The sequence below is a fragment of the Perna viridis genome, chromosome 7 (genome assembly GCF_037379345.1).
Source record: "Perna viridis isolate PV_CMFRI_1.1 ecotype Kerala chromosome 7, ASM3737934v1, whole genome shotgun sequence".
Taxonomy (NCBI): domain Eukaryota; kingdom Metazoa; phylum Mollusca; class Bivalvia; order Mytilida; family Mytilidae; genus Perna; species Perna viridis.
Window position 1 is genome coordinate 28,715,342 of NC_142451.1, and position 17,591 is coordinate 28,732,932.

Here is a 17,591-nt window from a genome sequence, read left to right on the forward strand (position 1 = left end):
TACTAGTATTTACTAATTGTTGATTAAATATTCTCACATTTACTTAGTACTAAGACAACCAAAAAGTTCGTTTTTTTTAATTTAAAGTAAAGCGTAGTATATTTTATAGGTGTGCTCATAGCGTTATTCTTTCTTTTGAGCGATTACATAGTGGAACTTGATTAAACTGAACCCTAACTAATCTGTAAACCTGTCAAACTCCGCCATTTTAGAGTCATTTAATATCAGTTTAATCGTTTTTTAAACTTTGGGAAACCGAACACCTGTCAGAATCGAACAAATTGTTAAGTCCAAAAGAGAATCGGTGTACAGATTTTCTTGCAGTAATGATTAGTTGTTTTAATTGATATATTTCCGAGAATAAAAAAGTACATACCGCCATCCTTTGTGTTAATTGCAATAAAGCTTTTGTATTCTTACCTGGTTTTCCTACGAAAACGTTTGCTTTTCTTTTAGTTATTCCCCAGTAATTTCTATAATTTATTATGTATTTATATTTGATCATTGATGCAAACATACTCCCGCGTTCATCCAACTGTGTCATAGTTTGGTTTCCTCTTCCGTGTATCCCGGACGTGACGTAATTGTATGAACAACTCGGCGGAGTTTCTAGAACAGCAGAGCTTGCTTACCCTACCGATGCACCTTGTCCATGCTCCCAATTCGATTTGTTCGACGTGTCATAATTTATCCTTTCCTCTTTCCTGTATCCCGGACCTGATCCATACTCCCAATTTTTAATGGAGTCCGAGTCGCTTTTTCCGTGTTATTCTGGTTGCTGGTATTTCATGTTCTTCAATTTTTGTTATGTGTGTTCATTTTCCCTGTCTAGTTTTTAACCTTGTAATATATTCGAGTCTTGGTTCCCCTGGTTACTTTCTCGGTAAAAGTATCTTTTCAGTTGTGCTGTTTTTTCTACTCATGGTTATCCGATTACAATTGGCCAATTTTCCTGGTTAAGGATCACCGATACTATATTATGCCAGAAGATAACGAATGTCCGAAGCATGCTAAGGGAAGATCTTACTTACCAAAAAAAAACTTATTAAGAAGTATTATGCTAATATTATTCATATTCAAATCGATATTGCATTATACTTGCATAATACTAGGACTTTACTTTAATCATATTTTCGACATTACTGGTATGAAACAAAGCACTTACAGTCTATTCATTGTCACATATCTATTATATGTATTTTGTGGTCAACTAATGGTTCTCGTATGAATCAGACAACTCATATACAAACATCAGAAAATAGACGTATTTCTAAATAAATACGGGTTTTCTAGTAGAAATTATTAAAGGTTATAGTCAAATCATTCACATAATAAGATAAATCTATATGTTCAATTTAGTTGCTTCTACCATTGCCAAAAGCACATAAGACCATATAGAGTGGCATCGAATCTATTTCTTTTTGTCTCGATTGAATATCACTTTCTCAATACCCATCATCGGAGACTCAAATGCTAAGGACGCAACAAACGCAACAACATTAGCTGCAACCATGTGACCAAAGAACTCGTAAATCTGAAATCAAACATTGCTGTATTAAGCACAATATTACCCAATGACTGTTTGGCTGTTTTGTCCTCTAGTTACAATGTGTCCTCAGGATATGGATTTTTTTCTATCTCTTCGCTATTCAAGGTTATTTTTTGTGCAATTGAACCAATGAGATTTTCTAGAAAAGTATTGAAAGCATCTATCCTGCCCGGGGGCTATTGGTCCATTCTACAATAGATCAATTTTTGTAGTGTTTTTGTTGTATGTATAATTTAAACTTTCCATGGACTTTTTTTTCGGTTGTTGTGATAGTGTTTATACCTCCCCACATCTGATTTTTTTTTCTGATTTGGATACCGCCATTATTGGGTTGACTTTATGTAACGGCCGTGTAACGTCATTTGTTTTCGTTATTGAATAGAATAAAAAATTCCCGACGATGTTAGAATTGTCAAATTTGCGATGCAAATTTTTTTTTCGTTCTCTCCGCGGGACTTGAACTCGTACCGCTGTGACATCTATGGCAACACCGCCTGCACGAAGTCCAGCGCCCTAGACCACTCGGCCAGCTAGGCAATATCGCATCGCAAATTTGGCAGTTCTAACATCGTTGCGAATTTTTCAGACCATTATATATATATCTCATCAATATTGAGGACTGTATATGTATGAAGAACAAGACTATTCAGTGAGTTAATAGAAATTTTAACATCTAGTGTAGAAGTTATCCATGCGCAGAATTTCCATATCTATAGATTAAATACATATCAGAGGTTTATAGAAACAAGGAAGGAGTCTAAATTCTCTGCTTGTTAAGCAATGAGCTCGTTAGAGCAAACAAATAATACGAGTGTACTTACAACCTGATGGTCGTCCCAGAAAAGAAGATGCTTTCGAGAAAAGTAGTAAAAGTACATAATCATGGGATGTATCAGATATGCACAGTATGTCAATCTGCTCAATGGAACGAATCCTTTCCATGACAAGATGGTATTCACAAAACCTAGAAAAACAGTATCGCAAGTGAGAATTTATTGTCTTCGTGCAAACATATTCACAGAATTATTTGATAAGTATCAGCAATTTTGGTATTGAAGTTTATACAATAAACTTACAAAAACAAATTACTTTTGAGTTCGTTATTTGTTGTATTTTGAATTTGTCTTTTCAATTTCATTGATTACAATCTTTAACAATGTTGAAATACATAAATCAAAACCTTTTTTTGACAAATTACAGCTTTGTGGAATTGTTTATGATCAGTATGAGTTGACGTATTGTCCTGGATACACAGTGCAGTAGTTTCTGTATTGAAGACCACTTGAATTCAGCAAAAACCAACGTTAAAGAACTGACATTTAAATATCAAAATGCGTTGTAAAATTAACCTGTATTTAAAGACGATCGGTCTCATGTGACCAGGATTATTGATTTATTGAATATACTTTGGGTTGACTTTCGCCTGAAGACAACTTTTGTCATGTTTGTACCTTTGTGTTGTTTTATGCAAGAGTAAAATGCTACTGATAGTTAGTGTCCAAAATGCACGATTGAATAATCCCAACCAATCTTATCATTAACGGGATAGTTACCTCCATATCCGGTGGCACAGGCGAATATAACCCAGCATACTGCCATTCCCCATACGGTCTTATGCAAGGCATTGTAAAGAGCAGCGAGTTCGTTGGACATCTTATTCCCATTTAGATGTTCGTAAGGTCCATACAAAACCGCACAAGCTGATACAGCAAATACTAACCACAGCGTTATTGCTAGAAACTGTAATTACAAACGTCGAGATACACTATTGTAAACGTTCAAATGTTATAATGTAAGACAATTTCACCACATTCAGCTGATATGAAGTCAGTATCTTGATACCATTAACCAATTCTTCGACTTCCAACTTAATTTGTAATGGTTGAAAATAGAATTCCACAAATGTGAGGGATATATCTATCATAAGTATGCCTGTTCACCCTGTCTGTAGCTGACACATTATTGTAGTGTGACATTGAATTTGGTTAAATAACTTGCACATTCTTAAATCACTGCCTTAAGTAGTTCCTTATGTTGTGTGGAATTTCTAGGGAGGTAACCATGGGAACGACATCATTTCATAACCAAGTAAATGACTTTAAGTCGAAAATTTGTGTTTTAAATTTCAAAATGGGAAGAGTTGAGAGAGGTTTAAAAATAATGGGAAGTTCAAATGTTCAAAGAAACCCTTGTAATAAAAAAAATCTTTCAATGCACAGAAATGATTGAAACCTACCTTATTTATCCGACATTTGCATTTATTGGTAAACAAAATATAGCCCGTGAACATGCCAACCAAATATGGCCCAATTCTGGTGTATGGTTTTTGATAGTACACATCAAAGTAGTCTCCATTCCTTTTAAGTATAAGTGTACATGTAGTTTACATAGCCATCAAATGAAACCTTTTTATTACAAACTGCTTAAAACAAGTTACTTAAACCATTTTTTAAGACTACAAATGATGATTTCTTATGTCAGCTTTTGACACACTATAAGTTTTTAGTATGTTGAGAAGTTGATACAGTTCTTTTAATTCAATCCACATTGCATTTCTTGTTTTTTTTTTAATTTTGTATTAGCGTGCATATTAAATATTACTTACGTCATCGGATTAACATCTAGTTTGTATTCAGCTGATATAATTCCTGTTCCTATAGCCTGAAGCAACCAAAGAATGCCAACCACGATTGGTCCAGCTATTTTAGAACTGCATACAAAAAATGGATATGGTTCGTATATGTGTGATAATGTGCAGAAAAGGAATAATATCAATTTTACGAAAAAGTTAGAAATTCATCGAATAATAAAACTTAATATATTTATTATCTCGGAAACACAAACGTTCAATTTTATTATAAACGCTTACCCTATCCGTGCACCTTTCCAATTTTATTATAGACGCTTACCCTTCCGGTGCACCTCGTTTATTTTATTATAGACGCTTACCCTACCCGTGCTCTTTGTCCATGCTACCAATTTTTAGTGTAGACTGGGTTACTTTTTTTTTATTACGTTGCAGTTGTTATTTTGGTTAATTTATGTTCTTTCTGTTGTGTGTTTCCCTGTCTGGTCGTTATCCTTGGATTATGTGCTTTTGATTACCGTTCGAACCGTCTCTTTTATTAAATTATGGTTGTTTTATGTTTTTTTGTTGTGTGTGTGTGTGTGTGTGTGTGTGTGTGTGTTTTCATGTCTGGTCTTGGTCCCTGGATTACATTCGTTTGATTTCTACTAGAATCTTGGTTTTTGGTTCCCTTGATTACTCTTTCCCATTCACATATTAAAACACTTTGCTTATGTTTTTTCTCTGTTTCCTTTTTTTGGTGAAGACGTAATCAATTGACAACTTAAGTTAAATTTAAATAATATGCTTTTTTTCTCTTCTTTGAGAAACCAGGTAGTGTCTATTTTCACTATCACACAAAAGTAGTTTTTTTTCATTTGATTTTAATAGGTTCTTTTGTTAATGGATCTTTCCAGGATAGCTTAATGCTTTAGGGGTGTACTTTTTGCGCTTTTTCATATGTTTAGTCTTATTTAGTCTTATATTTCTTCAAAGACGTTAAACTTTAAAAACTACGTAATTTTACAAACTTACTGATAGAGAGCCAATAAAATTGGAGGACTGATAACGTAGAACTGCATATCATTGGCTAGATACCAAGCATGGCCAAAACACTGAAAATAGTGACATACTGTAAACCGGGAAATTTCGCGCCGTTTTTTTGTTTTTGTTTTGTTTTTGTTTTGTTTTTTGTTTTTTTGTTTTTTTTTTTTTGTTTTGTTTTGTGTTGTTTGTTTTTTTTTCACGGTTTCTGTGATCAATCTACTTTCGCGCGGCTTTACATGCGCGATATTTCCCTAAATTGGAATGTATTTTATTATTATTATTTTTTTGGAAGATTATTATTCACGACGGTCTAATTCTCATGCTAAATTTATCTGACCTCCAACAATCGCGAAAATAAAAGTGGTGCAAAAATGTCACTGTTTACAGTAGAATGGGCATATGAAAAAAAACCAAAAAACAAACAATACTGAAATTCACAAATACAGTCACAGTACTGAAATTTGACAGTTTTGTTACAGCACTATGTTTAACAATATTGTAATCGTACCGAAATTTGATATTACTGCAACAAGACTGCAGTTTACAGTACTGTTTTAGCACTGAAATTTACATTACACCCTTTATACTATTGAATAATCGCCATTTTGATTTTGGCAGTTGGTTGTCTGACTGTTTACAATAGTTCTGAACTTACAGGTACTATTACTTTATAGTAAAGTTTACTACCATTTATATAAGTAATGCTGGTGTAAGTAGATGTTATTTATGAAAAGGGCGTGTACGGCTCCTTATAAACTGCATCTATTAAAGTTTCCTGCCCCACAAACGTTTGGGGAAAATTGAAGTCTTTGTTCAAATGACAATGATTTTCTTTACGTTTCCAAAGTTATTCATTTATATGATATGTTTTAGTTTTTTCAACTTGTATTGGTTAACTGTGGTTACCTTCTATTGCATTGAAAAAAAGTGAATGACTGAGACCTATTTGTTTAAGTTCTTTATGTTTCATATGATAGTACTTACCAAATGTATACGAACTATCCATATAAAAAAATCTCAATACATTCATTTTATTACGATTCTCTGCACAGTAACTTCTCTTGTGAAGGGTTTAGATTGATGTGGTGTGAGCAATGCTTTCCTTTTTTACATTTGAATTGTTTTTCTTTGATTTTCAAGATTCAAATTCTCCAAATACACTTTCAAAATAGTGTTTTTAATATCATGTTTCATCCATTGTCTGATACATACAGAGACTGACACTTATAAACAATAATTGTGTCATAAGAGTTAAAGTTCGTTACATACTCATAATCAACTGCAAAGGCCATTGACATCTGTGGGACGACCCAGAGAAGAGTGAATGCAAAAATGTCATATTTTGGTGAATTATTTTATCAGTGTATGTTCCTTGATGTTTTCTGTTGCACTATGTTCAGGATATAACATGATTATGGTTAACATAATAAAGATATCATTAAATAGAAAGAGAAATGAATAAACTATTAATTTTGAAAGGCGTACAAACAGTATGTGCGTTTGGTACTTTCCTTGGAGAAGATAAAGAAGTCTGGATTTCCAACAATATTGTGATCGGGTAATTAAATATAAAATACTATATGCATACAAACCTCCTGTCCTGCGCTTTTAAAGTTATTGATATACAGTAAATTCCACCACCATGTATCTTTGCAGTAGTTTTTTTCAGTTCCATTTTGTGGCCATCTTGGACCATTACCAAAATACCTCACCAATGTGATTTGTATCATCATTATAAGCATATATGCCGGAGTCAATCTGTGAATAAATTTTGATGTTCCTATTAAAAGATTCACCTAACAGAAATGCAAAGATAACTTCGATCAAGCCTTACTGGAATGATAACCCATCAGTTTTGACACTAAGCGAATTTTACACACTAGCTATGTTATTAGCAACAGGCGCACTGGTTAAGCAGAACATGCTTATCATTTTTTAGCAAGTGATCCCCGTTTTTGTCTTTTTTACACCGGGTTGTCTGTCTTTCCATCCGTATGTCCACATTTATTGTAAGCACAACTCCTCACGGGATTTAGTTGAATCACTTTTGGAATGTTAAGCATCATATGCAGATGCGCAAGGAGGAATATAGGTTACAACAGCGCAATTATGTCTCCTCGGTATTCAGACAGATCTTTACCCCAACATGCAGCCCAGTGGAAAATACTGAAATGTTCACGATTGGTGGATAATAAAAAGATATTTTCATGAAAAAATTGTACGAACAGTAAGGAACCAAAAGTATCGAAGTTGAAAGCTAGCAGCACATATATGTGTATTTTATAGAGCACTTAAGGCTTAGGGTGGCTACTGACAAAATGAGGTTTGAAAAAGTATCCCCCTTTTTTAACCTTAATTTACGGGTAGAAACGCTGCATGACATGGTGTTTTTTATTTCAAAATTTAAAAGCTATATTGGTGTATTTTAGCAACATTGCGTTAGATTAGAGAAATTTCACCCGGATTTATTTTTAGATTTAAGTGGAAGTGTGAATAATTGCGCTGTTGTATCCTATAATTTCTGTCGGAAGACTCCAAAGGGAAATAATCATAATGGTTTTAACACATGAAAATCTTGTAAGCGGAAACCCCCATTAACCACTTGATCTTGTAAAGATCATTTCCTAAAAAGTTTTATATGTTTCGTTCTCTTTGCTTTGGGTTAATTTGGATGCCGACGTTGATAATTTTATATATCTCAAAAAGACTTACCTCCAAAATCTGTGGAAATAGAACATGCACCAGTTCAGTCTGCCTTTCCCATTTTTCAACTGTTTAAGAACAACATAGGTCAACAGCATACCACTGTAAAAAATGGTGTGAGTATGCAATCGTAGTCTGACTACGTATAAAATAACGAAGCGTGTTTTTACACTTTCTGATGTTGGTTTTGATGAACTTATTTTAGTGATAACAGAATTTGAAATGCTTTTTTTTATTATTATTTAAGTGGTTTTGCTATTGCATGTACGTTCCGTATACTTCTTATGGTGAAAATGAAAGACTGTAAGCATTTTACCTGTCTTCCCGTTACTCCATGAAAACTTTTTATCTTACAACATCAGATTGATATGGTATACAGCTATATCTACTATACCTCAACGCAAAGAACGTATCCACAGACACTTCAGCATTTATGATAGCCATAAAGGTTTTTCTTTTTACTAAAGTTCCGTATAATTTGTATCCATTGCCTGAAAATCGAGAATATAAATGAATATTTGAAAACGAGTGATTTAAAATTATTTCAATATTTCCCACATGTTAAATTTAAGATATTGACCTTAAAGACGCTCATCCATGGAAACGCAAGTCACCTGATCGCAATTCTGTTTCCCGATTGGCCAAATACTGATAACTTAGTTGCGTTCGAAAAAAAAAACAGTTGCGAAATTGCGTACCATGTGTTATTTCCTGAATGAAATGTCGAAAATTATAGTATAAAGAACAAATTTTATCGCGTCAGCTATCTTTTTTTTTAAGATAGTAGTTGTTATTTCATACATCCTAGATTGCTACATAGGCCAATCAACTATGGATAGGTTAATTTTAAAGGGGTTTTGTTCATAAAAGGTTCAATGCAAAGAACCAGGTACAAAATTGACTTTGTCCTCTTTCAATTTTCTACTATTATATAAACTGTGGTATTTACTTACTTGCAGTTGTAAATCCAAACCCGTAGGTATGACCTAATATCACCCATGACATACTTATAAACCTGATCCCGTTTATGGCCGTTAACGTCCCTCCTCCTTGCTTTGCACTAAGTATCTTCTGACCATTTGTATAGACCGAGAATGCCAACAATAACTTCCCCACTGTACCTGACATGTTATACTAGTTTTATTTATTTATTTATGTATTTCATTTTTAATAATATGTGTATTAGTATTTTATTATAATTTTTTTTCTAAAATAATCAATTTGGTTATTTTTTTATTATTCTTCATTGTATAAAATTTTTATGTTCTTCATTTAAATAAAGAATTTGTTCATGATGAAACGTATTTCTGGTTTTGTCATTTTAACTAGTTCATAGTGTAATACGTAGCAATACAAGTTATTCAACGATAATTCTTTTGTATCTTGATATAAGTGTGCCTATGTACAATAATCCGAACGCTTGAAAATAACGATTTGATGTAAGTTGTTCATTTTTCCCTTTTGAGAACTGGTTTTTCACTTGTCTCTGTTTTGCTTTAATTCTCTGCCTACCACCTCATTAAACTCCCATACTCTGCTTGGTTTAATGTTTTAACCTTATGTTTCATTATTCACCATTTGTTTTATGTCTCCTTGTTATATGCATATTATGTCTGGATGTTGTAACTGATGCTTGCTTACCAGGTTTGTGAACATCCTTGCTTGCTCCTGCTGACACATCGATAGTAGTTTGATGTGCACTCAGTTTATACTTTATTTCACTACTGGTATTGAAGACTCCATTTGCCTTGGTATCATTAATGCCGCTTGTGATGTGTTCAAATCCTCCATTTGTCTGTTCTGTGTCTTTTTCTTTGTAGCAAGGTGGATTACTAAGTGGGGCTTTTTTGTCGTTCATATTCGATTGAAACGTTTCAAAGTTTTTTGTAAGCTGACGAGTAATAACGTCATAAATCGTCCCAACGACAACAAAGACAGCAAAAGCAGACAGCACTGACCTATAATAAAATGTTTGTTTAATATAATTGATATATAGACGATAGAGCAACACTTATATAATCACATTGTATATAAAGAACCTGGCTAAATGTTGATGACTTAAAACGTGCTCCCATTATGCAATAACTATTGTATTATACATCTATGCTCGGGATGACTAAATAAAGAGGTCACGAAAACTACATCCTAGAGCTCTTGGATATTTAAAATTCTTAAATGATATTCATAGATTTATAAATCGAGTTAATTTGCAAAGGTCTTAAAAACACTAGGCTTAACATTTTGAAAGTAAGGGTCCTATTTCGTCAACTCAAGCCCCGTCAGTAGAACTTAGAAGTTGAAGATCGTTGATGTTTGTTAAATTAAAGTTAGAAATAATCAATCTCAGTTACATAAATAAATATTTATGATTTGAGAGTTCAAACTTTATCATAACATAATGTTGAGGTGTTGTTTTGATAAATGAAATTAAGCCCCAATTGGTACCCAAATATCCCTGACGATGTAGATTTTTTTCTGATATTTGGCTTACATCTTGGATTTGCAGCAGTTTTTATCTTTGGGCCTTCATATGATTGTTCGCCATATCAATATCAGCAACTTCCAAAGAGTTGAAATTTGGATTTATCATATCATTGAATTGATGTTGAGTCCTAATTGATCAAACATTTTTTCTTCAATTTTCAATGTTTTAGAAAACGTCAACTTACAAAGAAACAACAGCCTTCGTGTCGTAGGGAATTTCCCGTTTTTGGCATGTACCTCCGGTAACATTAACTGTATTGTTCGACAACCGAGGTATAACTACAAGTACATGCAATGTATTCATATAATTATAGACTTATCATAAAGTGAGGAAAAAACATTAAGCCCTGTATATTGCCTGAAAATATATTAATATATTATCCTTCAGTCTCGAGCGGGATACATGATTTTTTCACTCGAGATAGTTAAATTTTGATAATGACCAACGAGCATCAGTAACATGCATGTCAAAAGCCCAGCGATCTGACAATATAATTTCACCCAAGGATACTTCCTCTATGTGAAAAGCCCATAATCTCTGCATCATAGGATTTGCTCACAGTGTTTAGAACGGTTTTTAACAAAGATATCTGCTCTAGAAATTTCATTATGTATGCATTTCCATGAAATTATAACTAAATTTACCAAAGTGATATGGATTATCTTGTTCTTTTTTTTCGTTGATTCTGATGGTGCAAATAGTAAAAAAAAACTTTCAAATTGGTGTTTTTTCATACCATGTTTCAACCACTGCTTGATTCTTACAGTGACTGAAACTCAACGCAGAAAGGAAACAATGTATTCAAGTAACACGAAATTAGTGTGATAAAACAATAAAATTTAGTGACATTTAAATATTTGATTCAAAGAAAAATGAACTAAACATACGCATTTTCTACCAAAACTGTTCAAACAGATTAAATTTCTTAAAGGTTTTTTTTCATTTATAGTGTTATTAATCTTCAAAACATACCAGTGTTCAGCAAATTTTGACTGTCTGTCATCGAACAACTACTTGGCATACAAATTCCAAGTTCCAACTCCACACCCTTCTTCTGTGTTAACTTAAATTGTAAGAACTTTTTTATTTTATCTACAATATTAATTGTCTCACATCTAAACCTAAGTTTAAAATCGAAACATTATGACAAATGAGATGATTTTGACTTTCCATTTGTATACTTCCCCTTCTAAATGGCTATTTACTAACAGCTCTAGCCTATGGGGTGAATATATATGTTTTCCACAGTTAATGAGTTACAGGGATATGATCTTCCATTGGCATGATCACTTAAGAAGTTTTATGGTCGTCATCACAGTTTGTAATTGACAGATGTAAAGTTTATATCTCACAGATGACATACGATATCAATATGAAGATTTCACGTGTTTAAGTTACCGTATTTTTATCCTGGAAACTTACGAATGCCGCTGGCGGAGCATGACATTCAAACCCTTTCGCAGCGCCTGATTTTCACTAGGTTTTTGTGTGCTGTTTGTTTTCCTTATCTTCAGTTTTTATACATTATATAATATTGCATTTCATTTTGTTGTCTACATTTTGTATGTAGATAGTATCTGGGTCCTGTTGTCACGTTTAATTGAATTTTGAATCTCTGAATTTACCTTCGTTTTTTATGTTTTGCTCAATATTTCATCAGTATATTTAAAGTCACACAATCATATTAACGCACTGAATGCAATACAATGTAATGTGTAATAAAAACCTTAGGAAACAAATCCAGGTTTGCCTTCAATACACATTTTTCATTAGATCGGGTGAAATATCACATCATGATGTTTCATATGATATAATGTTTCAGATTCGAAAGGAATTGATCATAGTTTATAAACCAATAAATAATCCGTTTTTGTTTGTGTTTTTGTCTTTCTTTTTGGTTCATATTTTTTCAAATTTAATTTATTTCGATAGATATTTTGTCTCTTTATTGTGTTTTTTCTTTTTACTTTTTTAATATCAAAAGAGAAATATGCAGTGTTAAAACTGCACTTCTCACCGGATTAAATAAAGTTGCTATCGAAATTTTTGAAAGGCAATACTGTCCAGTAAAGTCATCAATCTTGACGGCTTGACATTCTTCGAAGTTACCAATATACATAGTCTGCATATTTTGAAGAAGTAGCGACCCAGGTCTTCCAAAAGCATCCAACACTGAAATTAAAAAGCGTAAAATACAAAAGTGGACTATTTTATATTTTTTTAAACAGAATTACAATTTCTTACCACACCCTTTCCCAAATATATATGAATCGAGATAAGGTAGATTGGACATGAACTAAAAATGATATGCAAATGATTTTCATTCGGAAGTCTCACACAAATATATTTCAAATCACATGTCACATTAAAAAATACCTTGTTGTTACAACACTTAGTGTATATCGTACCAAAATTTGCCTGGGGCATATTGGTATTCTCTAATGAGACAATATAAAATTATTTTAGAACAGTCAAATGCATCTTTTAACCTGCGATCTATATAATTATAATTACTGGTAAACTTTTAAGGAGGGCCTTACAGAGGACGAAGTAGACCTTAGAAGCACTGAGAACCTGATTTCACTCTGACAGGAAGTCAACCTGTAATACCAAGGGTAATACGAAGCAACTTGAAGGATTTTGTTTTGTTTTGTTTTTTGTTTTGTTTTGTTTTTTTTTTTTTTGTTTTTTTTTGTTTTTTCTTTTTTTTTGTTTTTTTTTTCTTTGTTTGTTTGTTTTTGTTTTTTTGTTTTTTTGGTTTTTGTTTTGCTTTGTTTTTTTTTCTTTTTCGTGTCTTAAAAAGCATTAAATGTTTATATCTCGAGTGTAAAAGTTTTGTTACATTATGAAGAAAATAAATCCTAGTTGTAAAATTGTAATGGGTTTCATTATTACGTTTAATACCAAAATATTCAACTGCGTCCTCTTACTGGTTAAACCTACCTCATATTATTTCAATCCAGTTTTTGAAACGGCAATTATAAGCATTTTTAATGATTTTTTTCTATTGCTCAATTCGTGTATTGTTTTGTTTTAAGTGTAAAATTTGAATTAATTAATCATATAACTAGGGTGTTCACTGTGACGTTTGTTTTTTTTTTGGTTTTTTTTTGGTTTTTTTATTATTATTATTTGTTTGTTTGTTTGATTTTTTTGGGGGTTTTTTTTGTGTTTTTTTTGTGTTTTTTTTTGTTTTTTGTTTTTTGTTGTTTTTTTTTTTTGTATTCTTACTTATTAATTTTACTTACTTTCTTTGGCCCAATTTTCATTAATAGCCAATCCAATCAAAATACGCTGAGTATGGTTCCAACATAAAGGCGACACTTTCGGATAGTTATGTGCTGGCGGTGTTTCTTTCATTGTTGTATTGATTGAAGTGTCTTCCAAAACTATTGCATCAAAGAGCTCCAGTTCTTTTCGAGATAGTTGACCTCCATTAGCTTGTAAATTTTGCAAAATCTTTTCCGGATCTAAAACATCTTCTAGAAGTAAATTACTTAAAGTTTGATTCAGGTTCAATTCCATTTGATATCCAAGTTTTTTATGAACTATATCAAAATATGTATTCTGTGCCGTGTTGAATCCGACGCACAGTATTATAATTAATGCTTTTTTAAAAAACTCCATGATTAAACTATGAGCTACATACAGTTCCGCAGCTTATACAAAAATGAATTAAATATATAACTCGAACACTGACCCGAACTTTTTACAGTCTTTTATCTATATTGCATAATTTTGGATCTATTTTCTCTACACCAATATTACTAAAATGGGCAATGATATCATGACAGACCTTTATTTTGACCGCATGATTGAGTTGCCAACCACCGGGGTACTCTTTTTACCCTGGCATGTAAATATCAAGTACTTACCTTTCCACTAGAGACATTCCGAAGCAATAATATTTTGCATTAATCATTCGATTAAGGTCATTACACTGTAACGTTTGGTTAAGGAGAGGAAAATCACCCCCCCCCCCAAAAAAATAAATAAATAAATAAAAATAATAATAATAATAATATACGGGTGTACTTATTCAATAGCGGTAGAGAGGTATTACACTTTAAAGGGTAAAGAAAAAAAAGATATAAAACAAAACAATATCTACTGACATCAACGAAAAAGTATCAATAAGGCTTTTTTATGGTTATTTTTGTTGATGTTAATTTTAACTACAACCATAGCGTATCTAGCAAAGAAAATACTTAAGCTTACGGTTAAATAGACGTTATGATCTGGCCAACAAAGTAGACCATACATTATCACAATTATGAAAAAAAAATGTCACGAAAATATTTTGAGACTCATTGCAGATACAACATGCAGTTTAAGGTAAAGAGTGTGTAGTGAAGGGTTATAAAGAAATTACCAAACTGAAAAAATCTAGGCGATACCGGTATAGATAAAGGAATAATCATAAAGAAAAGTCCGTTTGACAAATGGCAACGTCAAGTTAAAAGCCGATGCTATTGCAGTGGTACAGGCATTTCCTATGGATATTGTGGTTTCAGGTAAGTGTTTAGAGGGTGCTAAACCTCCCGCGTTCCATTTCGATTAATTATTTCCAGTATATTACAACTGAAACAGGCAGCATAATATTGGCACCTATCCAAATCCGTATAAACAGCAAGTCTTGAACTTTGCCGTGCAGATGCTTCAAATAAAAGATAAAAAATAATAAATACCGAAAATAAAGTAGTTGATATTATGAAATTCCATCACACATATATATATATATAGAAAGGTCTGAAACATTCCCGCTGTGACATCTATGGAACACCGCCTTCACTAAGTCCAGCGCCCTAGACCACTCGGCCAGCTAGGCTATATAAAAATATAGCTTTCGCTGGCCGAGTCATTCCTCCTTGTAGGATTAATCTAGGGCTGTAACTTAGTACACGATGTATGGTAGTACGGGACAGTTCATTTTGGATGTTATTATGTAGGATAGAGGATCAAATCAATGATGCATGTCACAACAAATCAGTATTATACAAACGTCTCAGAATGTGACGACTCTACTCGCTACCCTGCTCCATCGGATCAAATTGATACAGGGAAGATATATAAACGTATAGAAAGGTCTGAAAAATTCCCAACGATGTTAGAACTGTCAAATTTACGATGCAATTTTTTGTCGTTCCATCCGCGGGACTCGAACTCGTACCGGTGTGACATCGCTGTGTTTGATCAATGTTGACCTTACATTAAAGAGACAGTTTAAGGCCTTATAAAACATGTGTATCCCCACCGCAGACATGCGCATGTACAGTCAGCAGATGCTGGTCTTCATTTGACCTCTTAATTTATTTCGAAAAAGTGTTATCGTTATGTTACATTCATAGCTTATTTAAGGTAGTAGACCTACGGTAAGGGACACAACTCTTACAAATCATTGGAACGTTTGTATTCACCATTTTATACCAACATCATGTAGGCATCAAAGTAACCTGGACTGATAGCATTCTGTTTCGAAGGAAAGCTTGAAAGACTTTGATGAAATTGCATGTGATACAAACATATCACTGATTTGAAGTGTTATGTCCCTTACCCCAGGTCTACCTCCTTAAGATGTGTTTACACATGTTAAAGACCATTTGGTGATCGCTGTAAATATTTGCTGTTTTATAAACGTTATACGATGGTGCATTTGTCACGTTTCACCATATCGGTTCCTTTTTCTACATTTGATGCATTAATTTTGGCCTCAGTCCAAAAAATTTGAATGTATACTTCCACATAAGAAAAAAGGACGGACATTTTGTGCAAAACCGTCTTTTGAGATTCCGAATTAAGGATTTTTGTGCGAAATATAATCGTTAACGTCAATACTCTTCTGAGAAGTATACCTAATTATACACGTACATAACAAAACTATAATGATGAGACACTATTACTATTACGATATTGTCAAGTTTTTTATTATCTGTGGTGATGTTTAAAGAGTAATCAAGGGAACCAAGGTTATAGCGGTAATCAAAAAAATGCAATCCAGGGACCAAGACCAGTTATGGAAAACAGACACACACAACAAAGAACATAAAGTAACTAAAATCACACACACAAAGCAACAAAAGCAAATGAGCAACTCGGACTAAGAACTGGGAGCATGGACCAGGTGCACCGGTAGGGTAAGCGTCCTCTGCTTTTCTAGAAACACCCGCCGAGTTAAAAAAAAAAAAAAACGAACATTTCGACCAAAATTAGCGTGATCAATTTTTAAGCCAGGTTTGTCTCCCGTCTATCGGACTTGGCATGAACAATTACGCAACTGTATCTTGAAAAGCAAAGAATGCTTATTACTTCAGTAATGCACTTAATCAAATTTCTTTTGTTTGTTTTATTTTATCATTACTTGTTATTTCTTTCTGCATGTAATGTGTGTGGTATTCCCAGACTTTTTTTTGTTCAAATCACATCAATTGACTAAAATATGTGTAATTTTAAATAGATTAGGGATATGACTACGTGTTTTGATCAGTGCCAACTGCAGGCTTTAAATTGGTCCTTATTTTCCGAATTATTTCATCAGCATTGTTTTTTTCTTATTTTGGATAAAAATTCTACAATCGCCCTCTTTTTAAAGGCATATTTTGTTCAAATGCCGTATACATTTTAATAACATAGCTATGATATTAATGTATTTTTAGCTTTAGTACTTTCAAAACTAATAAAGATCCAACAGAAGTTGGTTATTGGGTTTGCAAGTTTGTTTTAGTTTCAGTTTCCCTTCCGGAATATCAAATGTAGACCATGTTGAAATCCGAAGACCGATCTGCATTTTACTGTTTACTTCCGGGATCTCGAAACGTTGTATTACAATGCAAAATCTTCTAGTTTACAATTTTTCTTAACAATTTTATCTTGTAGAACTAGTTATTTGTCATTTATATCGGTATTTTTTACACAAAAAGATATTTAATTTTTTTATATTGAACCCAATGATGTGTTAATGACGAATCTCCATGCATATAAATGGTAGACAAGGACCCATTCTCATGAAATCACGGATTCATGTGACGAGACTTACATACTCTACCCAGTCACGGGTGGATACATTCAGTAGTGACCTGATAAATGGACCTCAATCCATGAAGGTAGTATGATCTCCATTGTATTTTACAATTAATGCATACTTTTTTCTGAGGAAGGATCGTGTTCTATGTATATACAAGTGGCAACATAGAGATATGTTAATGTTACCAGCAACAGATTTTCCTAGAAAAAAGGGGGTCAAA

General features: G+C 32.9%; 1 protein-coding gene across 1 annotated transcript; it reads right to left on the reverse strand.

Moving 5' to 3' along the window:
* Positions 1 to 1,103: 1,103 nt before the first annotated feature.
* Positions 1,104 to 14,112, reverse strand: LOC148612161 (nose resistant to fluoxetine protein 6-like). Its single transcript, XM_088593340.1, has 15 exons — positions 13,599 to 14,112; positions 12,368 to 12,522; positions 11,323 to 11,413; positions 10,535 to 10,628; positions 9,507 to 9,823; positions 8,819 to 8,986; positions 8,260 to 8,356; positions 7,875 to 7,967; positions 6,755 to 6,920; positions 5,151 to 5,230; positions 4,155 to 4,259; positions 3,786 to 3,906; positions 3,103 to 3,289; positions 2,371 to 2,513; positions 1,104 to 1,534 (listed from the first exon to the last, which is right to left on the reverse strand). Exons 1-15 carry the CDS (start codon positions 13,975 to 13,977, stop codon positions 1,412 to 1,414), a joined length of 2,319 nt encoding a protein of 772 aa, XP_088449466.1. The 5' UTR covers positions 13,978 to 14,112; the 3' UTR covers positions 1,104 to 1,411.
* Between the last annotated feature and the right edge of the window lie 3,479 nt (positions 14,113 to 17,591).